Here is a 24,357-nt window from a genome sequence, read left to right on the forward strand (position 1 = left end):
GGCCCAGATATAGTCATTTCAGGCGATGATGCACAGAGGAGCTGTTATACCGGTTGGCGTAGAAATGGTCATAGCAGATGTCTGGGTGTCGTTGTGGCATGGGTTGGGAATAGACAAGGTTATGTCAGATGATTGCTGCGTAGAAGAAGTAAAAGTTCTAGTCGTGATGCCTGTGAAAGTAGTATTCGGGTATCTTGGAGTGGTGGTGATTGTGGGAATTCCGGTGCCAGTGCCAGTGCCAGTGCCAGAGCTCCATATACTAGTAGTAGTAATGAAGGTTGAGCTCGTCTGGGTCTCTGTTCCATCAGTAGTAGATGTGGTATTTGGATACATTGGAGTGGCAGTGATGGTTGGGTTTCCAGTTCCAGTTCCAGTTCCAGTTCCAGTGCCAGTGCCTGGGACGCCTGTAACAGTGATAGACGTCACGCTTGTTTGCGTTGGAGTGCTAGAGGTAGCTGTGGTTGACGAAGTAGATGGGGTAGGGTTGGGCCTTGTGGACGAGGTCATTTGGGTGGAAGACCTTGTCATAGTAGTTGAAGCCTTGGTTGAGGTGGTCATCGTGGGGGTGGACCTAGTGGATGAAGAACTCTTCGAGGTAGAAGACTTTGAAGTGGTCATCATGGTAGTCTTCGATGTAGGCATGGATGTGGAAGTCTTGGTGCTGCTCGTAGTCTTAGAGGTAGTTGTTGGTCTGGGAGGGCCGTATTTAAGAAGCGATCTCTTGATATTCGAAGCATACCCCCCTTGAACAAGTTTGTTCTCTTCCGAGGTTTGAGCATCCCAGATCATCATGCCACCGAAGTTGGCACGATATTTATTCATAAATGTCATGATGAGCTTTTCAACGTTTGGAAGCGAGAGATAGTTCTTGTCATCCTTCGTATATTCTCCGTGTGGTACTACTCTTTTTTGATCACCAACAAGGCCAATGAAGAGTTTCGCATTGCGGCTTGCGCCCTTGCGAATGAACTGAACCCAGGCGTCAAAATTGAAACCAGATTTCGAAGGATTTTGCGCCCAGTTAAATGCTGAACAAAGGGGGTTATTGTAAAACTGGACGAAAATAAAGTCGAAAGCTGAGCTGCTGATAACGCCGCCGAGATTTCTATCAGGAAGAATGCACTGAGGGGCGGCAGATAGGTAATATTGTCTTGATGGATCAGTGGCAAACTTGCTTCGCAGGCGCTCGACCATGTACTGGTAGTCTATGGGGTAAAAGGGGTCAGTGGAATGTTAAGGTAGTGGGATAGGGTAAGGAAGTCCAAACATACTTGCACCGCCATTCACTTCAATATCAAAATCAAAGCCATCAACGACATTATCACCAAAGGGCCGGGGCCCCTCCCAAGAAGGAGAAACTGGTCCAAAGGCACCCCAAAGGAAATCTGCAAATTTAATGGCGGATTCTCTGCTCTTGACGCTATAGGTTTGAGGGCCATCCTTAGATTCACCGCCCAGAGAAAGCAAAATAGTCTTTCCTGCTGCTTTGCAAACGGGTATATCCGCTATAATGTTGTAGCACGAATCCAATAGCTCGGTTTCTTCACCTTCTGGGGTTGTATAGGTGCCTTTCCAGCATTGGTTTCCAAAGTTCGTTCCTGGCCAACCACCTTTCCCTTGGTCAGGGAAAACATTAACAAAGCCAATAACAATGATATCGTGCTCGGGTTGTTGACAATAGTATGAGAGACGTTGTTGATCGTGGCCTTGGCCCTATAAGTGCATGTATACTTAGTAAAGATTCCTTAGAAGGGATACAGGTCAAATTTTACCCAATAGGTGACCACGTTGGTTGTGGAGGACACATCTAGGGCGGCAGCAATCGACACCAGGAGTGTGATAAAGGCAATAAATGCCGTGACGATCTTGGTGATAGCCATATGGAAGGAATGACTGTTCAATCGCGAACGACAGTAGATATATAGAAGAAACGAAGGTATATATTGGAACAACGAAGGCTCAGAGCTCAGCAGAAGGAACGACACTGAGAACACAGTCTCGATGGAATGAATGTGAAGTCAAGATTGACTGCAATGAATGGACGCGAGCCAAGGGCTTGCGAGCAGTTTGGGTAGGGCCGAATGGCAACAGGCAGATACAACCCATGAGGAACTGAATCAGGACCATGGCTACGTTATATCTCAAGAGAAGGCTGCCAAGGCAAACTCTCAGAAAGAGAGTGAGTTTGCAGCCAAGTAGGGGTTAGCCTAATTGAGCCTCCGACTCACTATGTCTACATCGCTTGACTCGTAGACTGGAGGATAATAGTAACATGGATATTGCGCTCATGGGTATGGATTGATGTGAAAAGAACCAGTGCCACCACGTTAATCGGTGTCACATTCAGGGGTATCACCGACGGAGGTGTGTAATTAAACATTCCATGCACGAATATCCACGCTGCGATGTTAGAACATGTGAGTAACAATGGTCACGGTGGGACATGTCCCAGCATATATCCTAGCGCAATTGGAGTTGACCGTTGCCCAAAACGTGGGCCCTATCTCCATACAATGGGGATGGCAATAACTGGTCTCGGAGTGATATGCAAGTGATCAACCTCTAGCGAGTTCACGCTTTGAGTTTGAGAGCCTGAGAATCAACAGACTCGAAATGGATAGCGCAACCGTTAGATTGAAACTCCATGGGCGGAGCCCATCGGCGGCAGTTCACCAGGAACCAGGCACCGTGTGATCCGCTGGACACGGATAGCGGCAAGGTTGTAAATGATGTCAGGTACGGAAGGTTGCATTGCAGGAAAGCAGGCAACCAGAACAGCATTCCGCTTTCTTCCCTTCTAGGCATGGCTGTATCTCCCACCATGGGTGGAAACAGTGGCCCTGCATTGCGAGGCTAGCCTATCATCAGCTTGACTGGCTCGCTAACGGCAATCTATGGCTGTCTCTTTCCGCGAGTTTGGTCATGGGCGGCCAGGGGTATATTGCTGTTGGTGGCAACCCGCATCCAGCCCACCTTACAAGGCTGCTATTGGTATCGACACTGTCGTGCTCGTTGCCGGCGCTGCGGTCGGCCGGTGTGTCTTTGTTATTCCTTAGTTGGCAGTTAGTGATGTTACGTTATTTCATTTTGATGTCGACGTCGTTGAAAGGGCGTCGCAGCCTCCGGTGGACCCGCTTTTCGGGCGAAGGAAGGGAACAACCTTATCCCGGATGGCCCGGGCACATTCCCAATGGACGTTTTGCGCAGAGCCGCGTCGGTTTATAATTATCAACATCTTTGCTTCTTTCTTCTTGTTTGTCCTCTTCCTGTAGGTAATCTCAAGGCAGCCCACCGCTTACCCTTGCAGCGTTGGCATAAGCAGGCAGCCAGGCAGTCAGGCGTCCCCGTCGGTGCCCCGCATCCAGTTAGAATCTCCGTGGTAATGCAGGGGAGATTGAACGTTCCTATAAGTCCCGCCAGTTATATCTCCAGTGCAGTTTCCCTCCGTCCCCTTCGAAATGGAGGAGGGTACCGGAGGTGTCGAAGGTGGAAATATGGCCTGTTCTAGTCAGAGTGTGTGGGCATCCGAGCGGCCTAGCACTTCCTCGGAGTCTATATTCCAAATACGTACTTCGGACAGCGATGATGCCTGCTGTGACCTCCCGCGGCCTAGAAAAAGGGGTGTGCAGCAACGCGAAGAGGTGGGTATCGAGCAAACAACCGTTGAAATCAAGAAGAGAAAAAGACAGATGATGCTGTCCTGATCTACTTATATACCTAAGCGATGTCCATGGTTTCCATTCGACATGATAATAATGATCTACATCACATCCCACGATACGATGTTTCCTCTCATAATAATCATCCCTCCTTCCCCTAAGATCGTCCAGAACACCATCCTCTTTTTGCCCCTGGCTTGCTGACGGGTTTACCATCGGGGCAAAAAAAGGAGGTCTCCCCGACGCATCCAGGTATATCCATCTTGACACGCAGGGATCTTGTCCACCCAAGGTTACACTGGGCGGGAAGTGGACAGGGTTGTTGTCATGCCAAGGGAGCCAACATTTTTCAGTCCTCCGTCCTCCGTCTTGATACCCGCGGGCTATAACTGGATAAAATGCCCGAGAACGAGTTTTACGAAGGATGCATTGAGCCTCAGAATTGGCATTGTAACAAAGCATCTTGCTCTCGCGTACTCCATATAGGGTACGGAGTACCTTTGTCCGATCGATGATAAAGCCATGCTCCATACAGAGTATATCCAAATACAAGGTGGTTTTTAAATACGGAAAACCTCTTTAAGCCGGGAACACCTTCGCTGGAGAAACCGTTCGTCCTGTTTTATCTACCTGCCAGTTATATGTGAACCATTGAGCTGGGACACGAAACGGGAAAACTTGCACTATTCCCTTCACTATAACTGTGAACTACTATAGATTTTTCTGCCTGGCTGACCAGCCGGACACAGAGTACCGGGTCGGGTGACTTGCGGTTCTCTCATTTTCGTAGCCCCTACGGAGCAGACCTTCTGTGGAATACCTCAGATCGAATTTCCCGTCTTTTCACCTTGGAACTAGTTACGGAGTAGAATGACATGAATATTATTGAACACACGATATTTCATTTCCGCCATCTTGTATGGTAAGATGCACGATCTGTACTGGACTCCAAACAGTATATATATATATATATAATCAACATAAAACAAGCATGATTTACTTTGTCGATCAATGATTGACGCTCCCCAGAAAATTCGGAGTTCGATAACTTTATCAAGAGCGACGATCGTTCATTGGCCAGGGCCTCATCACGACATTCACATGATTTACAGCTTGTTATATCAATGTCATATGATTTAAGTGAAACTGACTAAGCAAAACATTGCCTGTATAGGACTAGTTTATTGTATGATTTAATTACTAAGCGTAGTACCATATTATATTATACTTACAGCGATTAGCCAATAAAAAATGAATAATACATACGATTCTTGTAAAATCTGATACAACCACAAAGTACTCCGTAACAATATCGTACATGTAGTCTTTGAACATCAACCTCAAAATCAATGATGGATTTTGCGAAGCAAAAGAGCGTTGACATCGATTAAAATCTTTTATTTATCTATCATTACTATAAGGACACGTAAGAAATACCACCTGAATCATAAACCCAATGAAAACATCGCGACCAATAAGCAAAGAAACGCCGTTACCGCACCATCCTCCCAATCAGGGGTATAAAGCCGTGAAAAGCCACCTAACAGGCGGTTCTGTATATTATGCTGAGAGGTTCATCTGGCAGTTTCATGCCAGATCCCAGCCTGCAGCTTTTCTTTGATGTCTGGGATAGCTGCCAGACAGTGTCTCGTCACTGTCCCGCTCATCTTGTACCGTCACGGTAACATCTTGACGGACGTGTATCGACTTCAGGGGTTCGGCGTCGCCTTTGTCGTCTTGATACTTGGTGCCATGGCCGTGTGGTAGTCCGTGGCTAGACTCGTATCCTATATCACTTTCAGTGGTATTCCCGTGGGAAAACTGACCGCGGCTAAAGGAGTTCAGTTGCATGTGGTCCTTTGTCGACTGGAAAGGAGGCCGCGAGCCTGTTCTGCGTCCGGTGGTAACTTTTCCTGTTTCATATTGTCGTGATCCGCCTGTCCAGCTTTTAAGGGCTGGGAATATGTCTCTTAACAAGGACCATGTCATTGGAAGACAGGTGACAAGCATCGCAACGGTGGCTTCTCTAAAGTACCAGTTCAGGTACACATAGGAGATCAAGGATGGTACCAGACAGTACACCTTGGTCAAAATTGCTGCGATGATAATGAAAATACCCAGCCCGAAAATGAAGACGAGAATCAGCTTTTGCTTCTGGGGTAGTCGCACGGCCATCAGAAGTGGAATGGCGATAACCAGCATGAGAATGTCGGATGAGATGGCGAGCACCCCTTGGATGATCTCATAGTATTGGTAAGACGAGCATTGATCTAATCACAAAGTGTTAGTATCTTTGCGCAACACTCCTGCGGATTATCTTCGATTTCAAACTGACAGTCAGGAGTGGGAACAGCCCAATAGTTTGGTAAAGGTCGGCAGATTAAGAAGAGAGCCAGCTCTGAACCGACGAATCCGAGGGCAACCCAGATGGTGAGATATTTCACCAGGCGCTGCTGGCTCAATCCTTCCCTGTTTGTTGAAACAAGCGCCTGTTAGCAAAAGTTGACTCCTCCATTCCATTTAACGCGGTCGGCCAGATCCTTACATTATGCGGCGATATAATATGATCATGCATGCCTTTAACGTCCAAATGGTCATCACAAACGCATGTTCTGAAACAAACACCCATTTGCTGCCCTTGACACGCAGCGCCTTGATCTCTGGAGTGAGGTTCCTTATGTCCTCCTCGGTCATCAAATTCGAGCCGCCAACGGCGACCACTTCATTTAAGGAAATGCATAGCAAGGTGTACCATATGCCTCCCGTTACCATCAGATAATCGTCATACTGTAGCGAACCTAGCCCTAGTCGTCTCACTCGAGCAATCCTGTCAACAAGAAATCACCCTATACGTTAGTCCATGCTAATTCTTAGAGTATGAGACGACATCAACAGAAGAGCTTACGTTCGTAGGACCAAGACCAAAATTCCGAAAGAATACAAGGTCCATGTTTCCTTCTGAAAGCCGCTTGCATATGAGGTATCCAGCGAAGACATTGTTGCTGATGATGTATCGAACTTGTGGGAGAGGCCACAACGGTATGATAAATATCCACTCTTCCCTCTGCCCTTACGGCTAAACTGTTGGATAAGCAGTCAGGTTTCCGGCCGAACCCAGTCCACTGGAATTTTCGTGCATGTGCTCAATAACTGTGACAGGGTGATTGGAATACTTCTAATATATATACAAATTTACATTAACCTGGACACTTCATCCCTTCCCCTTGCACCCTATGGGGTATGTCCTAGCTTGACAGCATCCGTACGGTAGGGATTGGCTGCTCGCCCAGGGGACAACTAATTAGCCCATCTTGGGATGCCCCAGGGTTGGTAGGACACTAACTATGGTTGACAGTTATCCTAACCAAAAAATCGTGGCTTTTTTAAACGAAGAGCATGCAGCTCGAACGCTTGTGCTGGACAAAAGCACCGAACCCCCTCAACTATTTAGGGGAACAGAGCCTACAAGATTTACATCGTCTCTCTATTAAGGTTCGATGACATTCGAGGGACCAATGAAGGCCCAGGGGCTCATTTGGAGAACTGGCAGGGAAGCGAAGGATGTTGATAAATTTTCAGGGGCGTTGTCGTGGGTACGTACGAAGATCCTGCTCTGTCCTTTAGTTTGTCGCTTTCGCAAGAGCAAGTTAGTTTTAGTTCAAGCACCCCCGATAAGAGCCTTTGACATCTCGATTCGAGAAAAAACGTCTCGCTAATTGTACAAGCCACACCTTGCAAGCCCGACCGATCGAGATGGAGGCAAAATGCAAGAACAAAAAAGCGCCATCTCAGAAGGCTCTGTGTCTGTATATATAGAACAAGCTCGCGCCTCGATAACCACGACTAGGGGGACCAGTCGGGTGTGAAACCAGAAAATATAGCCATCCAATAGAACAGCACTGTCAGCACAGCGGATACGGGTGGCTTGCCGGCCAGAACATCCACTGCTTCCATCAGGATCCCAAAGGGGTTAAAAAGAGTGTTGCGGCAAGTCGTGATTACGTGGAGTTTGAGGGGCCTCTTTTTTTTTTTTTCTCCCTTCCTCAGGTGGAGAGGAGAATTTATCCACGGTTTGCTCCGTGCATCGATAAAAAGTATGTATATGCCGAGCAGCCACTTTGGATTTTTTGTGACAGAAACTTCGTGAGCCTGTTTGCAGGGCCAGAGGCTATCTTGCATGGACTAGCGCCCTGTCAATACGATAACGGTAGCCTCTATGCGCGATGGCTGATATTCACTAAAACAAGTGTAAAAAAGAAAGGGGCACTGCGAGAATCTCACCCAGCAGAAGCTTGCCAGACATGATTGACCATGCTTATGTTTCATCCAGATGACTTGACGTGAACATCTTATACTGATAAGGTTGAAACGCAGCTCGTGGGCGCCATGCCGTTGCTTAGAGTCGGGTATTATGCAGTACTACAGCCGACTCACACCTAACATCGGGTGTATAACATATATTGGCCATTTTATTACAATATGGAGGCACTGTATAGGCTGCACGGCACAGCGTACCAAGGACTAAAAAGGCGATATACCGAAATGAACATGAGGTGTCGATGGAGTTCGCTTCATCAAGAGGGACAGACATATATGTCTCACTAGGTTCGTTGGATATGCAGAAGATACCCTACCTATATGGACTTTTCTTTGCATCACATATATATGTATAAGGTCGACCACCCGGAGATGGCTTTCCAGGGACTCGAAGAAAAGAATCCACCAACGAGAGGTGCATCCTCCAGCCTGCTCAACGCCAAATTTCTGCGCCTCGAGAGTCTATCAGCACCAAAAGAAGCCACAATTCACTTGCATATACGAAGTGCAGTACTAAGTACTTAAGTGCGTTCTTTGCTTTTTTCTTCTCTCTCGCAAATGCATCCGGAGAGAAATCAGGGGACTGGACAACGGGACAAGAACTCTGCCCACGAAAGTCCACTCGCGAAATGGAACCACCCTAATCCTTAAATCAACTAGGCCGTGGGTTTCTGCCAATCATGACGAGCGCGCTAGGTTAAGGGTCCTGTTATCAAGTCGCCGATACTTCCACCCGCTTCATATGTATATACGCTGGACCATCCCTCGCCTCCACAGAAAGCATGGAGATGGGGACATGCTGCTTCCCCCATGTCCAGCGGGGCCTTATTACTTCCCCTCCAAGACTGGCGAGCCGAGAATGCTTGTACGCTAAGTACTTAGTTACCTCCACGGCGTACGCCGTACTCTGGCCTGATTTGCAGCTAGGCTGGAAGTACACCTGTGATGCATATTCATGGATAGCGGGTTTCCTACTCGATCCGGGAAAAGTCGAGTGTTTGCAGTGGACTTTCACGCCCTCCTTGGGGTTTCATTCGTCGTTAACCCAGGCACACTCCCTGCCTGTTGTCTGCATAATTCTAGGGATTGCCCTGTCTTCTAGAAGACGCCAACGCCACGTTTTTGTACGACATTTTGACCATCAGAAAAGCATTATATTCAATCTTTCTCGTCGAATTCCCTGGGCTGGCACCCAGGTCGAAATTTAAGTCTTCCTGCCTCGACGTGGGAAACTTGGTCCTGCGCTTCCTACCCCAGCAGTTTATTCCAACAAACAAATTCCAGGCTATCTTCTGCGCTTTCTACATCTACTAATATTTCCTTTTTCCGTTCTTCCGCTGTGTCCTTCTCTTCCATTCATCCATTGCTGTCTGTTCGCGGCTTTCTGGACACCATCCAAGCCTCCGGAAGCCTTTCGCCTGTTGTCGACTATCGAAGGCTGCTAGAAAACTCGGGTGGCGTACGGAGTATTCGTTGCACGCTTGAATCTGGGCAACAACAATGTCCGAATCCGAGAAGCAGCTCGAATCGCCTTTGGCATCGCCTCTGGCATCGCCAAATGAGAAGATGAAAGAGGTTGGCGCTACGGTTACAGCAACCGAGTCACCAGCTTCACCAGGTATAGACCCGATGATAAACTCGTCGGGCCACAAGCAAGAGCTTGATCGCAACTTTAGCTTGATCAGTATGTGCGCTATTGGCGTCACAGCTGGAAACACCTGGATTGCCATGGGAGGGAGTGTTGTAAGTCCATGCCTTCCCCTTTTCTGGAAACATTTCACTTGCATGCCTTACCTGGCCATTGGCGTCCAAGAAATGCCGCAATCGTCACTAATGTCGGTTCCTGATACACTAACTGGCACGCTTCCGTCTAGACAACGGCCATCTACAACGGCGGCCCTCCTGGAGTTATCTATGAATAGTAAGCAATTACGCCCCAGGCGCGTGCATGCGAGCATGTGTTAACGTCTATGGTCATAGCATTGTTGTATCCTTTTTCTACTGGTTTATCTCTGCCTCAATTGCTGAGCTGGCTTCTGCTATTCCCTCTGCTGCTGGCGGTAAGTTGCTTCTGAATATTTCAACTCCCCATCAATCAATAGCTACAAGTATATGTGAAGACTAATATAACGTCTTCCGGCAGTGTACCACTGGGCCTCCGCCACCGCCGGCCGCTATGGCCGCCCAGTTGGCTGGTTTGCGGGATACTGGAATGCTTTGGCCTGGTTGTTTGGTGCAGCCTCGATATCATCTATTCTTGGAAATCAGCTCATTTCCATGTACTTGATATTCCATCCAGACCATACACCGCAGGCATGGCAGGTCTTCATCTGCTACTTGCTTTGCACCTGGATGTGCTGCCTCACAGTCCTCTTCGCCAACAGGGCCCTACCAATCATCTCTAATATTGGCATGTTCCTTATCTTAGCTGGCGTATTCGTTACCATTGTGGTATGCGCGGTCTTGCCACGCTACAACGGTAAAGGTTTCGCTACGAGTGACTTTGTCTGGAAGAACTGGTCCAACACCACTGGATACACCAGTGATGGTTTAGTGTTTTTGCTTGGAATGCTCAACGGCGCTTACAGTGTAGGAACCAGTGATTTAACCTCCCATATGGCCGAGGAGATTCCCAAGTGAGTGGCCCCGATATAAAGTATGTATAAGCATGGTGCTAATGCGTGGCGATTTTAGTCCAAGCAAGAACATCCCGCGTGCAATCCTGGCGCAAACTGTCACTGGCTTTATCACTGCCGTTCCATACATGATTGCTCTTTTCTACTCTATTAACGATCTAGAAGCTGTGCTTGGAACTTTCACTACCTTCCCCCTGGCAGCCATTTACCATCAAGCCACCGGAACCAAAGCTGGAGCTCTTGGGCTTCTCATTATTGCTTTTCTTCCCACCTTTATCACCTGCATAGGCTGCTATATCACTGCTGGCCGTGTTCTCTGGACTCTGGCCCGTGATAACGCTACCCCTTTCTCCAACTTCCTTGGGCAGGTACATCCTACCTATCACAACCCATTCAATGCCACTGCTGTCTGTGTTGCAATCGTCACTGTACTTGGATGCATCTATGTCGGCTCGACTACAGCCTTCAACGCTTTCGTCGGATGCTATGTGCAGCTGTCTACTCTCTCGTACCTCGCAGCCATCCTGCCTCATCTTTTGCGAGGCCGTAAGGGAATCACCCCTGGCCCCTTCTTTATGAAAGGCTGGGTTGGCTATGTGGTGAATCTCATCAGCTGCCTTTACATCGTCACTTTCGTTGTTATCTTCTGCTTCCCGTTCAGCATGCCCACGACAGCTGCTTCGATGAACTACGCATCATTGATGACTGGCGGAGTGACCGTTTTCGTCGTCATTTGGTACCTCATCCGCCAGAAGAGCTATGTCGGCCCACACGTTATATCGATCCATGATGTCAAGCTCGATCGAGTGGAGTAATCTCTCGAGTCTTTCATTAATAATATATCCCCCTGCACTACTTCTTTCTTTCTATCTGTCCATTTTCTTGACCCCTGTGTTTGGTGTATATACTTCGTGCTCGGTGTGTTGATTTGAGCATCGCCGTTCGTTTTCTTCTTACATACAAAAATAATGCATGTGCGACTCGGTCACATGTTACTTCCTTATCGTGAAAAAAGAAAAATCGCGAATTTAATAGACAAATATCAGCTGACCATATTTTATCATATATCTTACGTAATACATATCCTTTTTTGATGCTAGTTAATAAACCCGAAGCAGAGAATCCAAGGAGTCGAAACAGATCAACTCCCAAGAGTGAAGCAGAGTCAGACAAGTCGCAGATAGTAAGACCTGGTAGTAAGATGCCTGTCAGACCTTCGTCTCGTCCTGTTCTTCCCGCTCGCGATAAGGTACCACCAGCTATCAGCTTACGTACAAAAAAGGTACTTGAAAACACCGTAAAACACTTGAGGACAAGCTTGTACCCCCTGAATACCCCGACGCAGCCAAAAGATCCGTTTGTCCACTCGAGCCCACAGGCCAAGGCACATGGAGTAACTCCCGTCCTGTCTCGCCGCGAGGATCGGGGGTTGCGCTGCACGAAACTCTCCTCCAACTAAACACACTTTTGCGCCCATAGTACCCTTTAGCAGTGTTTGCCATATGAAAGATACTTCGACGAGCGACGACAAGCTCACGTAGCGTGCATCGCTGAGGATTTAGTTGTGTCCTGCATGCGAAGGGTAGGTCAAGGCGAGAAATATATATCTTCACCGTCTGTCCGCTGATTTTCCAGGCGTGTTCTTTTCTTCGTCTCTTTCTCATGTCTTTCGCGCCCTCTGGAATCATGTTAATGCATGAGTACCAACTTCACGCCCTACATTCCAAGCTTGTAACTCGGCAGTTGAGCTTCTGTCGCGGATCATATCATATCAAGCTGTGAGAGCTTATAGCCTCGACCCGATAACTAGTTGCCTTTACCAGGGTTGTTCCTTTTGCGAGTTTGGAGCAGACCGATACGATCTTATCCCAGGAACCGAAATCTGCCTTGATCGATCGTCTCACTAGTTTTAAACCGAACTGTCGGGATCTAGAAACACTGACTGCAGGATGAAGGCACACTTTGCCCTTTGGCTTTCTGTTTTCCCACTGGCTCTCTCTGCGCCGGTCCTGGTCTCAGGTGGTGATGGCTTTAGGGGCACTCAACAAGTTACCGCAGATTCTCAGCCTTGCACTACAGTCTTCTCGTTTATCACCAGCAGCAGGGCGCGCCACATGCTCAAGGACTGTGACAGTGTGCTGCTGGAGAAATACGCGTATCTCGTTGACCGATGGACGTCCTCACTGTCGTTTTCACTCTCGGCTAAAGGGCGGGAGAAGCCGCTGCGCGAGCGTCCAATCTTACCCGACCATTTGCCGACACCCGCGCTTAGAAAGGAGCTAGACGCGCCTTCAACATCTTCATCAACATCAACTCTCACCTCTACCACATTATCAGCATCAATAAGAGCGCCTCTTCCCCCATCGAGATTTGGGATATCTGCATATGCGGATAGGGTTCGTCTCGAAGATATTATTGCCAGTCGCGATCTCTCGGTTTTCCTTGACTGGCTATCTGCGCGTCCTATTATGGCTTGGACACTCATCGTTGCCGTATTAATTATTGTCTCTTTTGTCTCGGCTGTCGTTGTCGAGATCGTCGTTGCGGTGCGGAAGGCCATCATTTCGGCACGCACTGAAAGACAACAGTCCACTCATTCGGATGTCAAAGCATTGGGTTTTGGAGAAATTTACTTATTCGGCCCTGAGAAAAGACTGGCTGCTGTTGTGGTTATCGATGACGCAGAGAAGAGTCCCATTGTCTACAGGGAAGCACGAGTCTGACCTTATCTTACACGCCTTACCGTGTTTACGCTAATTATGATCATTCCTTAACTTGTGATATCTTGCGTGTTACACGCGTCGCTCTTTTACTACAGACGATTTCCTTTCATCACATATCTGCTCGATTTTATTGACATGATAGTACACTTACACCGATACCCCATTTTGCAATACATGATGATTAGTTAACTAGATGACGCTTATTCAAAACCTATACCAATTATGTTCATTATCTACATAAAGTACACCCTACCATATGCCTTCAGAGGTAGGCAGCGGGAGAAGCCGGCAGGGTGGTTGGTATGTTGAATTGTACAAGTTCAAATGCGATCTGGACAAGCGCAACGACGTTGGGCACCGTACTCTCATCCGGACCCCAGTGCCGTTTCGTCTTGTATACTTCACTCGGCTTGCAGTATAGACTAATATCAATGCGAATTGCGTAGCTGGCTGCCAAAACAATCAACCCCACGAGACCAACGCCGTAAAAGCGTTGGTACTCCCTAGGATTATCAGGCCGAGAAAGCATTTTTACTGTAGTTAAAAGTGTCAGGGAATTAAGGGGAACACCTGAGCTGTCATCAATTCGTATTCCAACATGGTACATAGGAGCTGCTTCGCCCCATGCAAACACCCAAGTAGTGCGAGGAGCGGCAACAGTTATACTAATATCACAAAGTAGGGCTAAATGAAGAGAAGAACTGAACCACAAGTGTAAGCTCGTGGTTCTGTGAGTCTAAGGCGACGCTGAGATGTATGGTAGTGCCTGGCTGCCGGGAAACTTTTTAATAATATCCGCAAATGGTGGCAAAGTGGAGTATATCGGTAAAATAAAAAAGATTCCTGCTGTACCAGCAATGGGGATACAGAGGCATACTGCTTTAAGTATAATGCAAGAAAAATCAGAAGCCTCCTCGACCATAGATGATATCATTCCTATAGTAGGAAAGGTATAAGCTGCTAGAAGCAGCCAATCGAGAAGCTAAGCCCATCCAGACAACGATGCATCATAATGGACTAGAGGGTAAACAGAGCTGCGGTGACCTGCTCCAGCTTTGACTGAGAATGTAATCGACACGGACCGCTACAATGATAATGGATCATCATTAGCTACTTTAATTGACAAGGTAATAGCACCTATAAGCTTCATGCCAGACCATATAATTATCAGCGTACAGTATTTCATTCATCTCAAAGGGGTATATTCTAGCCTTAAGGGCCTAGATAGGATACGTTCTGGTGGCATACAAAGCAGCTCAAGTTGATGAATGAAAGTATCAACAAGTGAAAATAAGGAGAGGCCGGGAGAGCTAACTAACCTGATTGAGACTAGGCTCGAGGATTTTCTTCAACTTAAAAGCTTCTTTCATTCCTTTATCATTTCTTCACTCTTCAACTTCGCTTTCAATTTATTATTGGCATCATGCATTCATTCATTTAAACTGGAAAAACTGATATCCACGGTCCGACGATTAGAAAGAAAAATCTTTCTAAAGCTAGGACTTTCTCAATATTTCCTTTGCTCGGATGGTTCATTTGAACCTCTTCTAGTTCAAAGCTGCCCTATAAAAGGTTCACATATTCTACTCCAAAGCACCTATATCTGACATAGACCTTTCAGTTCTCCACAGAGTTTCAGACCACGGGCTTCGACGCCGTCGACATCATGATTGAATCAGCTACGATTAAGTCGAAGCTGAACCAGATCGACAAGGCCCGAGCTCGCGGAGCTGGAGACCACATCTCTCTTCCACAGTTGGTCGTCTGTGGTGACCAATCTGCAGGGAAAAGCTCAGTCCTTGAAGGCATTACGGAGATTCCATTCCCTCGAAAGGATGGGCTGTGTACCAGGTTTGCTACCGAAATAGTCCTCCGTCATTCCCCTGGCGAGAAGACTATTACTGCAACCATAATTCCCCACTCCTCCCGAGATGAGGCAACAGCAACGCGTCTTCGAAGTTATAGGAAAAATCTTCTTGGATATAACGAGCTACCCGATGTCATTGAAGCTGTTGGAGCTCTTATGGGGTTAAGGGGCTTCACAGATGAACAGAATGCTCCTCCATTTGCACTGGATGTTTTGCGAATTGAAGTCATTGGCGAAACGGGGCTTCATCTTACCATAGTTGACCTGCCAGGGCTTGTGTCTGGTGCGGAGAGTGACGATAGCTCTGTCGTGGAAAATCTGGTTGACTCCTACCTTGAGAATTCACGCACCATTATCCTTGCTGTAGTCCCAGCAACAAGTGATGTGGAAACGCAGCCAATCATTCGGGCAGCAAGGCAGTTTGATAAAGAAGGGGTGAGGACCGTTGGTATTGTCACCAAAACTGATCTCATCAATGATGGAACTGAGGATAGAATTGCTGCTGTGGCGAAAAACCATGGCCCTATCAAACTCAAGCTCGGATATTACCTGCTCAAAAACCCGTCTCCAAAGGAGATCGAAGCTGGGATGACTACTGAAGACAGGAAAAGAAAGGAGCTCAGCTGGTTTCAGAGACCGGGCTGGAAGAATCAACAGCTTAACCCGGACAGAGTCGGTATCGATGCACTCAAGTCTTCGCTAGAAGTGCTTCTTGCACGTCATATCGAAAACGAGTTACCCAAAGTATGCTCTGAGATATTGAAATTGCTGGAGGATGCCCAAAAAGAAGTCGATGAACTTGGTGAAGAACGGCCCAATACTCAGGCCCAGAGGCTTTTCCTGACCAAATTAAGCTTGCAATTTCGGGGGCTTGTACAAGCTGCCGCCGGTGGGACGTACCAAGGCATGTATTCGCGATTTTTCAGCGTGAAGTCTAAAGACAAATTCGTCAATCGAATTCGTGCTAGAATCCACGAACTTAACACCATATTTTCTAAGTTTATGCGTTCAAAATCTCATAAATATGACTTAAGGCAGAAAGGGAAGGACAACAATACCAACAACCAGGACAGTTCTGATGCAATGGAGGACGAGAACGATGATGATATAGCCTTTCCAGTGGAATGGGGGAAACCAGACACTCTTGACAATGGAGTTGATACGTGGATTCTAACGGTAATCCCCTAACCTACATAACTGATGGATCCCTCATAATCGTGGAAGTATACTTTGGAATGAAGTGCTAATCTAATCCTTTATGTCCAGGCTTACAAAAACTCTCGGGGGTTAGAACTGAGTGGAACATATGGCTACACTCTACTGATGGAGCTCTTCCACACTCAATCAAGTCGCTGGGAATCGATAGCCCGTGGCCACACCAACAAAGTTCACAAATTGATATGCAGCTTTGTTGAGCACTCTCTCAGTTACTCTGTCAAGGAAGAAAAGGTTCGCAGTGAGCTATGGCGTTCTATGAAAGCTATCCTACAGAAGAACTTGGCTGCGGCGCTCACAGAGCTGAACAGCATCTGTGAGGACGAAAAGATGCCGCCGATCACTTACAATCATTACTACACGGACAACATTGAAAAGGCCCGTCACGATGAGATGAAGAGTGCGATTTATTCTGCCCTTAGTGAAGTTGATATGGGCCACGAGGGGGTTAGATCTAGCTATTACGATAGGGGAGATGAAAGCTGCGATGAAGATGATAGAAAAGCCGCCTACCACAACCGGCTAGGGCTGATGCTAGAAAGAAAAGTCATTGTTGATATGGACAAACGGGCATGTGAGGAAGCAAAGACTGCCCTCAATGCCTACTACAAGGTAAGGAATTTGATTTGATTGATAGCATCTACCAACCCTAGCTAATTTTGAGCCATCTTTTAATAGGTTGCAATGAAGACGTTTGTCGACAATATCTGCCGCCAGGTGATCGAACGACATCTTATTTCCAAGCTTCCTGCCATCTTCTCTCCAACGTCTGTTCTGGAGATGTCTGACCTCGAGGTTGCCCGTATTGCAGGCGAGCCGGTGGACAGAGCGGGCCGGAGGGCTGAGTTGATGAACATGATCCAGACGCTCAGTGAATCTCTTGATGACCTTCAAAACTAGATTATCAATACGGAGGGAGGCATTCCTGCTTTTCAGGTATTTAATTCTATATCAAATTAGATGGAATGAATAGAACCCCTGAAATAGTACCATAACAATCAAATCCAGTAAAAGAAACCTGTTATTCCGGTAAATATGCATAGCTATATGAACAAGAGTAATGTGTGGATTCGAAGCTTTTGAATCCATGGCCATGAGACAAACAAATTAACACATGTGATATAATAGATATATATGCTTCAGACCCCGTGAACTCCATCTGCCATGAATGAATAACATGATCATACAGTCTCGTGTATCGTAAAAAAAGTAAAAGAAAAAGGAGGGAATCCTTTTTTGTTTTAAGAAACTCAGTCAGCGAGCTCAGTCTTTTCAGCACGCTGGGAAGCGAGTTTCTTCCTCTTCTGCCGCTCGCTGCGTGAGTGCCAGATGGCAGCAACCATGTTGTAGAGGTAGATCCAGGAGAAGAGAATGACGACAAAGACGAGGCAAGCAGCCACGGCAACGATAGACAGGACGACTACGCCGTACGACGCCCTATGGAAGGCCACGCTCTCGTTCAACGGCGGTATGGCGGTGCCGACCTGCATGGCCGATAGCACGACGGAGATATACACGAATGCTCCGATGAGCCAACCAAAGTTGCGTTCAAAGAAGACCTGGTACCGGTTGTAGCTGTACAGATAGCCACGGATGAAGTGCGAGCGGAAGAAACGCAGGCGGAAGATAGTGTTGATGCGCCCCAGCCTGAGCTCGCCAAAGTGATATCGCTTGTTGACCTCTTTGAGGGTGTTGAAGTCGACGTGCCGGTTGAAGTCCTTGACAAACTGCTTCCACCAGGGCCAGGTAATCCGGGGCGAGACGAGATGGGCGTCCTTGGCCAGCTGGAGGTCGATGGGCGAGCATATCAGCCAGACCCAGGAGAGCAAGAAGCCGCACGCCAGCTTGTGCAGCTCGTTGTCCTTGCACAGGTATTTCTCCCAAAAGTCGTAGTCGAGGATGTAGTCCGGCAGCGACTTGATGTAGATCTTGTTCGAGAAATGGATGAGATGCAGGTCTGCCTGCTCCGTGGGCAGGAATTCGAAGCCGATCATCTTGTACCGCTGCATCTTGCGCGCGTTGAGCGGTCGTCCAGCCATCCAGAGCAGGCCGTGGATGTCGTTCAGCCGCTTGACGCTCAAGTCGCCGGCGACGAACCTGTCGATGCCCTCATCCTCCACCAGGTATACTAAATGGCTGCCGTGTCTCGTCTCTCGCTCGGTGTACGGCTCCTTGACGCGGGCGATGGTCGGCAGCGTGCCTATGGGATCGAGCTTGATGTGCAGCGGTCCGGCTGAAGATGGCCCAGCCTGCGGTGTCTTCCCGTCGCCCGGCGCACCGTGAGCAGCGGCATCGACGGCAGACTGCCTGTAGGAAGGAGAGAAAGGAGGTTTCAGCGGCGGCATTCCGGGTGTGGTAGCTGGCTCGCGGTCTGTCTGGGGATCGTGGTGAGAAGCAGAAGCAGAAGCAGAAGCAGAAGGCTGAGGATGGAGGACAGCGCAGGCAGGACAGTTTATATGGCCAGCCATGGCCTCTTACGCGCCCATCGACGGCCAGCCCGTCCAGCCGCTGTGCTCCCTTTGCTTCTTCTTCTTCTTCTTCTCCGTCGTCGTCGTCTTTGCTTGCGCGGCGATCGATCACTGGAGCGAGTCTGGTGGCCGGCGCAAGCGCTGCATGACTCTAGCTTGCCAGACCTTGCGTTGGCGCCCGCCCCCAGGATCTTCAGGCGCCCGCAAAAGGCGCAGTTAGGACGCAGCTAGGCATGCAGCTAAATGGTCAGCCTGTGGATATCGCTGCCTGTCACTGGAGGCATCACGGATGGCGCCGCAGGGATCATGACTCTTCGGGGGACGGGAAGAGTTGGAATTGTGATGCCCTGGAGGATTTAAAGACATACAGAGGATGGTTCAGCTTTTTATTAACCGTCTACGGGAGAAGTATTCGGCATATTCAATAGTTACAAGTGCCTAAGTGGCTGTTCAAATTGGTTATATTGATTGACTTGGGTTATTAATAGGGAGATGTTTATAGCCGCCGTCGATGCATCCCGGATGCGCCACCAACAAATAGCATGGAGCAGCGGATGCATATCACAGCCAGGATGGGGCAAGAACACGGCTCGTCTTTTGGTTCCTGTTGGCTCTTGGACAGTCTTGGGTGTCTGTATATTAATAGACAGAGCCAGGATGAAGTGTTGTTATGCCCGAGGAAGACAGCGGAAAGGGGGAGCCTTAGGGGGTGGTAGGGGGTACAGGCTGAACTGGCGCTACCAAAGCAATCCAACATCTATGCATCGTCTGTATCAGATGGACAGGATACCCTCTTCGTCATAGTCATCAGGCGGAAAGGCACTTTTGCGCCCCATACACCCGCTGGGACTCTGCGGACCTCGACCGGCGTGAAGCCCCGTCGGCTCCAGTATTCACCGTTGATCTCCCATGTTGCCCGTAGCCGGATTGTCAGGGGGTCGCCTTCGCATCGTGCATGACCAGCTCCATCGGCGTCTTGTCTGAGTGTATTCAGCTTCGCTTCTTTGACCCGGGAGCAGAGATCCGCCTCTAAAAGTGCGAGACAGCGAGTAGCCAGCCCCTTGCGGAGCACACTCGGATCACGCTTCACGGCGACAGATACCGGTTCCCACACGGCGATGGACAGGATGTCTCTCTTGTCTCCCTTGCTTCCGTTGAAGGGACCAGGCTGTGCGCGGTATTCGGGTTTGGCATCAGTGTCTTTACGGTCCGTCAATACATTACCAGATGCATCAACCGGCTGGGGTTTGATATCTGGCAATCCGACAATTTCCTCCCTATACGGCCGCAGCACTGCTGTAGCGACAGGATCGGTCCAGTCGCTCGTCGTTTGTCCTGGAGTCTTTTGGAAGAGGATGCAGCATCTGGCATAATCATCCACTGATTTGAGCAGCTCTTCCAGGCTCTCGAAGCGGCTCAGCTTGCCGCTGAATACTGCCTGGCCACCTTCGTAGAATGCCTTATTTACCAACTTCAACAGTGGTTCACGGCATGGATGCTCGCGGAGTTGGTGGCCGTCGAGGATAATGTACTCAAAATCGTCGTGGTCTTTCAACATGATTAGGGTATATATATGTATTTTGACTTGATAATAGTAAATACGCTTCACGCCCTATCCTTGATAGCTCGCTGGCGTCATATCAGAGCTGAGGGAAGATGTTGTTGCGAACCGCGTTAACGTCTGCGCCCTTGACTCGACAAATACGAGGTTACGGAGTAGTTCGGTAACTCGGTAGGGATCTTTCCTTCCTCTATCCTGACTCCTTTTATCCCTGCTATTTTCTGAGAGGATCACTTCACACATGAGATTCAATTGGCGCAGCGTGTCGAGACGAAGGTCAATCGATTGTCGATACTTGGGCTTACAACTGGTAAGCCGTCGGCATCATCATACCCGGTGATAATCGCCTTCATGGCCCGTTTTACCCCCTTTTCAGTCCTGTCGTCTTCTTCAGGTTCGCCGTTATCTTTCTTTTCTCCATCAGTACTGTCCGGTTGACAGTTCTGTGCATTATTACATTTCCGGGAGTGTCTGAATATCTGCAGCATCAGGCTAGTATCTGTCATTGCACTCTCAGCATCGACCAGAGTCTCTTCGGCCTTGAAGGAGTCATATCCGTCGAAGCCGGTAGCTATAAATGAAACCATTGCGATCGTATAAGTCCGTCCAGGGTCAATCTTCACCAGTGCACCAACCTTTGGTTCGAAGAATGCTTCGAGAATACGGCTTCCTTCCGGCCTCTGCCAACTAGCCTTGAATCGCATGCCAGAAACCTGCAGGAAACGTCCATCCGTGTGGGAATCACTGACGGAATTCTCCAAGGCAGAGAGCAACGTTGCTCCGCCGACTCTCTTGACAACGAATGCGTTATCGAAAGGCATAATGTCTGTAATTGCAAGACGTAAGCTTTGAGTGTTCTCGTATTTGAGCTGGACAGCGCGCTTCTCACCTATGATATCCTTGATTTTCAATGCGTTATGCCCATTGGTCTCTGCAATAATCCTGTCACACCTCACTCCTCCACTGTTGATAAATGCAATATCGGTATCGTAGAATGCCCTAACTGCATCAGCTAGTATGTTGCCTAGATTGGTCTCTTGACTGCGAATAACAGTCGAACGGCCGTCGAGTGGCACACGCGTGTGAAACAGCGGATGTCGAACAGCATCCATTATCTGGTTTTGAACCGATCCAAGAATTGATAGCGTCTCAGAACACCTCGGCATTGTCTGGTAAGACTGCGTCTGAGTAACGTCCAAATACTGAGTGACTATACTTGAGGTCAGAATATGCGTTTCGAATAGTGACATGAGTGCAAAAGGAATATGTCATTGTGCACCTTCAACATTGTCAAGCTGTGCTTTGCCGTCACTTTCTTTTCGAACTCTCAACTGTACGACGGAGTAGGATCTCCAGTCTGTTCCACTTTTGATGACTCTTACATCACCCTCAATGTGCACTATTTCTCCGTTTCGAATTCTAGAGGCACTATCCGTTATTCCTTGGAGTATAATCCCTGGGTTATCGTCGGTGTCACCCAGCATCCGACAAACAACATCATGGTCATGGCCTCCCAGGAGTAAATCAATACGCTCATCTCCGTCCAAAGTAGCGTTTGACACAGAAAGGTCTTCAACAAGGCGCATATGTGTAACGGCGATAACGAAATCACATCCTTCCACGATACGTAAATGCCTGGCCAGTTTTTGGGCCACTTCAGCTGGAGACAGAAAGCAAGCTGCTGCTGGTAGATGCTGACAGTTTGACGGCCAGTCTCTGATGCAGAATATCAGCCGTCAACACTACCACTCAACTAGATATATTTGCCCCAGAGAGCCCAAAATAAGGACACGGCTACAAGAGGCGTAAGAACTTACGTCCCGGCTAGGCCAATGAATCCGACCTTGTACTGTCCCATCGTCTTGATAACGTACTCCTGTGCAGAAGCAAGCAGGCTGTCACCCCGCACGTGGGAATCCGGGTTATTACGGGGTGTTGTATGTACTACATTCGATAGTATCCATGGGAAATTCGTCTTTTCTGACAGCTCGATGAGCCGGCTTTCACCAAAGTCGAAGTCTGGATACAAGATTAATATTCATATTGAATAGCTTTAAGTGGTATATGTATCGTGTAGAAATCAACTGGCCCTACCATGATTCCCGTAGCATGCAAGATCGATATCAAGATGGTTGAGAACAGGGACCATATGCTCGCCCTTTAACACTGACGATTCAGTAGAAGGAGAAAAGACGTCTCCGCTGAATATGGTCAGGGGCTGGATATCTGAGCCTTTACCGTCCTGCTTGGCCTGACTGACGGCATGGGCAAACTTGGATATAAGGTCCGCGTTTGAGATGTGATACTATCGTCTTTATTAGCAAATCCGAGTACGCAAGTCCCGGTCCTACCTGGTAGAACCAACTCACGACATCGTTGAAGTGGTAGAAGGTCAGGATGTCGGCCATCTCGGTGGTCGATTTGATAGCGCTCCCCAAGAGACGACGTCTACCAGTGCTTCAGATATCTATGCAGCGATAGTTCTTTAGATGATAGAAGAATACATCAGCATCACTATCATCCTCCATCTCTTCTCCGTCGTCGTTGGAAGCTGAAGCTGAAGTCGAAGAAAAGTCGAGGATGATTGTTTCTCCTATTCCGCTTGTTTCAGCCGCATATCAAAATCCCCCCTGAGCAGCATAACACGGCCAATATTCAACGATACATCGCGCAGTCGTAAGATGATGCAATCGGCAAGAAAAGAACGAAATAACAAACAATCAACAGTAAAAGGAAAAGGCCATGAAATGCGTGAACTATCGTGACGCTACCCCCAGAAACTCCAAGCTGAAAAACAGCGGACATAAATAACCATAATCAGATCTGATGCAAAATCCCCAGCTGAGCCGCAGATACAATCAATGCCAGTCCCCGGTCCAATTCCACTCTCAGCGCCTGTCCCAGTGCATGTTGTGTCCCAAGCAAACATTTATCGCTAGAAAAGAAAAGAAGAGCGCTACTCAATTGATTCGATTGGTGAAGCTAGCTCGGTCCGCGCGGGTTTGGGCCTCCAGGGAGGCGCCTCTATGTCCCTTGCACTTGAACGTTTGCTGAACGTAGGCGAATACGGCACAGAGCTTGCATCATCTGGACACTGGACCATCTCCGTGGCGGATCTCACGTTGCTCTGCTTTCGTTTTTCTCTCCAGTGCCGGATGGCTAGCGAGATGGCGATGATAAGGACACAGAGGCCGAAGAACGGACCGAGGACCGAGACGAGGACCTTTCGCTTGTTGGCGTCCTCAGCTTCTAGCACCTCTTCATAGGCTTCGCCGGTGGGGGTGGGAATCGGCCGGAGGCTTGTGGTGGCGGATGGACTTTGCATCGCAGCGGGAGATGGGCTGTCAGGGGAGACCAGTGAGTTGGTGAATCCGAAGAGATATCGGCAGTCATATTCGCAGCCAGAGAGTTGGAGAGCGAGAGGTGACGGGCTGTGCGGAATCAGACATATATAAGACGTCGAAACATACAGGTTGGCAGAGCTCACGGCGTTTGGCAACTGATCAATAGTCTGGGTGCGTTCCAAGCCACCGAAGCACACACTATCTCAGCCGAGTGATCAACTGCAGCAGAATAATTATTCAGAGATCGACTCTCGCAGCAAACCTAAGAACTAATTGAATCAGAGGCTTGAACTCTTCTTGGGCACAGAGAGGATGGTTATACTCCTGCTGCGCTCCTGGGATCCATTGGCGCGGTATCCCCATGTTTATATATCGACATTGGCCTGCATTGCCCCTTATAAGCATGCTACAAGTACTCGCCTGGGGATGCACTGTATCTCCCATACATATTTTTGCGGACAACAACCCCGTCGAAACCGTACATGTTATACATAACTATTCCATGGATGCGATATCTACATCCACCAATAACTAACCAGCTGGATGGAGGCAGGGCAGCCAGTACCA

General features: G+C 48.3%; 13 protein-coding genes across 13 annotated transcripts in view; 6 read left to right on the top strand and 7 right to left on the bottom strand.

The window, feature by feature from the left end:
- Positions 1 to 1,880, bottom strand: part of MGYG_05458 (endochitinase 2) — a gene marked incomplete at both ends in the record, with an annotated part of 2,516 nt that extends 636 nt beyond the window's left edge. Inside the window, 3 exons of the mRNA XM_003172828.1 lie at positions 51 to 1,205; positions 1,272 to 1,713; positions 1,773 to 1,880. Of these exons, the coding sequence (XP_003172876.1) occupies positions 51 to 1,205; positions 1,272 to 1,713; positions 1,773 to 1,880 (1,705 nt within the window). The remainder of the gene's footprint in view (positions 1 to 50; positions 1,206 to 1,271; positions 1,714 to 1,772) is intronic.
- Positions 1,881 to 2,037: 157 nt separating this feature from the next.
- MGYG_05459 (hypothetical protein) lies at positions 2,038 to 2,372 on the top strand (the record flags this gene model as incomplete). Its single annotated transcript, XM_003172829.1, has 2 exons — positions 2,038 to 2,179; positions 2,269 to 2,372. 2 exons carry the CDS (start codon positions 2,038 to 2,040, stop codon positions 2,370 to 2,372), a joined length of 246 nt encoding a protein of 81 aa, XP_003172877.1.
- A 1,086-nt stretch (positions 2,373 to 3,458) lies between these two features.
- MGYG_05460 (hypothetical protein) lies at positions 3,459 to 4,048 on the top strand (the record flags this gene model as incomplete). The annotated part of the gene is made up of 2 exons (XM_003172830.1): positions 3,459 to 3,641; positions 3,890 to 4,048. The coding sequence occupies 2 exons, from the start codon at positions 3,459 to 3,461 to the stop codon at positions 4,046 to 4,048; spliced, it is 342 nt and encodes a 113-aa protein (XP_003172878.1).
- Positions 4,049 to 5,246: 1,198 nt separating this feature from the next.
- Positions 5,247 to 6,656, bottom strand: MGYG_05461 (hypothetical protein; the record flags this gene model as incomplete). The annotated part of the gene is made up of 4 exons (XM_003172831.1): positions 5,247 to 5,929; positions 5,995 to 6,128; positions 6,205 to 6,486; positions 6,565 to 6,656. 4 exons carry the CDS (start codon positions 6,654 to 6,656, stop codon positions 5,247 to 5,249), a joined length of 1,191 nt encoding a protein of 396 aa, XP_003172879.1.
- A 2,820-nt stretch (positions 6,657 to 9,476) lies between these two features.
- MGYG_05462 (choline transporter) lies at positions 9,477 to 11,427 on the top strand (the record flags this gene model as incomplete). Its single annotated transcript, XM_003172832.1, has 5 exons — positions 9,477 to 9,719; positions 9,851 to 9,897; positions 9,957 to 10,036; positions 10,120 to 10,612; positions 10,671 to 11,427. 5 exons carry the CDS (start codon positions 9,477 to 9,479, stop codon positions 11,425 to 11,427), a joined length of 1,620 nt encoding a protein of 539 aa, XP_003172880.1.
- A 278-nt stretch (positions 11,428 to 11,705) lies between these two features.
- On the top strand, positions 11,706 to 12,071 carry MGYG_05463 (hypothetical protein; the record flags this gene model as incomplete). The annotated part of the gene is made up of 1 exon (XM_003172833.1): positions 11,706 to 12,071. The coding sequence occupies one exon, from the start codon at positions 11,706 to 11,708 to the stop codon at positions 12,069 to 12,071; it is 366 nt and encodes a 121-aa protein (XP_003172881.1).
- A 490-nt stretch (positions 12,072 to 12,561) lies between these two features.
- Positions 12,562 to 13,335, top strand: MGYG_05464 (hypothetical protein; the record flags this gene model as incomplete). Its single annotated transcript, XM_003172834.1, has 1 exon — positions 12,562 to 13,335. The coding sequence occupies one exon, from the start codon at positions 12,562 to 12,564 to the stop codon at positions 13,333 to 13,335; it is 774 nt and encodes a 257-aa protein (XP_003172882.1).
- A 262-nt stretch (positions 13,336 to 13,597) lies between these two features.
- Positions 13,598 to 14,705, bottom strand: MGYG_05465 (hypothetical protein; the record flags this gene model as incomplete). The annotated part of the gene is made up of 4 exons (XM_003172835.1): positions 14,647 to 14,705; positions 14,512 to 14,571; positions 14,084 to 14,419; positions 13,598 to 14,054 (listed from the first exon to the last, which is right to left on the bottom strand). The coding sequence occupies exons 3-4, from the start codon at positions 14,239 to 14,241 to the stop codon at positions 13,598 to 13,600; spliced, it is 615 nt and encodes a 204-aa protein (XP_003172883.1). The 5' UTR covers positions 14,242 to 14,419; positions 14,512 to 14,571; positions 14,647 to 14,705.
- Positions 14,706 to 15,001: 296 nt separating this feature from the next.
- MGYG_05466 (dynamin) lies at positions 15,002 to 17,317 on the top strand (the record flags this gene model as incomplete). Its single annotated transcript, XM_003172836.1, has 3 exons — positions 15,002 to 16,378; positions 16,469 to 17,029; positions 17,096 to 17,317. The coding sequence occupies 3 exons, from the start codon at positions 15,002 to 15,004 to the stop codon at positions 17,315 to 17,317; spliced, it is 2,160 nt and encodes a 719-aa protein (XP_003172884.1).
- Positions 17,318 to 17,667: 350 nt separating this feature from the next.
- On the bottom strand, positions 17,668 to 18,762 carry MGYG_05467 (hypothetical protein; the record flags this gene model as incomplete). Its single annotated transcript, XM_003172837.1, has 1 exon — positions 17,668 to 18,762. One exon carries the CDS (start codon positions 18,760 to 18,762, stop codon positions 17,668 to 17,670), a length of 1,095 nt encoding a protein of 364 aa, XP_003172885.1.
- Positions 18,763 to 19,642: 880 nt separating this feature from the next.
- MGYG_05468 (hypothetical protein) lies at positions 19,643 to 20,443 on the bottom strand (the record flags this gene model as incomplete). The annotated part of the gene is made up of 1 exon (XM_003172838.1): positions 19,643 to 20,443. One exon carries the CDS (start codon positions 20,441 to 20,443, stop codon positions 19,643 to 19,645), a length of 801 nt encoding a protein of 266 aa, XP_003172886.1.
- Positions 20,444 to 20,694: 251 nt separating this feature from the next.
- On the bottom strand, positions 20,695 to 22,854 carry MGYG_05469 (2,3-cyclic-nucleotide 2-phosphodiesterase; the record flags this gene model as incomplete). The annotated part of the gene is made up of 5 exons (XM_003172839.1): positions 20,695 to 21,656; positions 21,726 to 22,162; positions 22,264 to 22,465; positions 22,541 to 22,751; positions 22,816 to 22,854. 5 exons carry the CDS (start codon positions 22,852 to 22,854, stop codon positions 20,695 to 20,697), a joined length of 1,851 nt encoding a protein of 616 aa, XP_003172887.1.
- A 548-nt stretch (positions 22,855 to 23,402) lies between these two features.
- Positions 23,403 to 23,771, bottom strand: MGYG_05470 (hypothetical protein; the record flags this gene model as incomplete). The annotated part of the gene is made up of 1 exon (XM_003172840.1): positions 23,403 to 23,771. One exon carries the CDS (start codon positions 23,769 to 23,771, stop codon positions 23,403 to 23,405), a length of 369 nt encoding a protein of 122 aa, XP_003172888.1.
- Between the last annotated feature and the right edge of the window lie 586 nt (positions 23,772 to 24,357).

Source organism: Nannizzia gypsea, genomic scaffold (assembly GCF_000150975.2).
Source record: "Nannizzia gypsea CBS 118893 supercont1.4 genomic scaffold, whole genome shotgun sequence".
Taxonomy (NCBI): Eukaryota; Fungi; Ascomycota; class Eurotiomycetes; order Onygenales; family Arthrodermataceae; genus Nannizzia; species Nannizzia gypsea.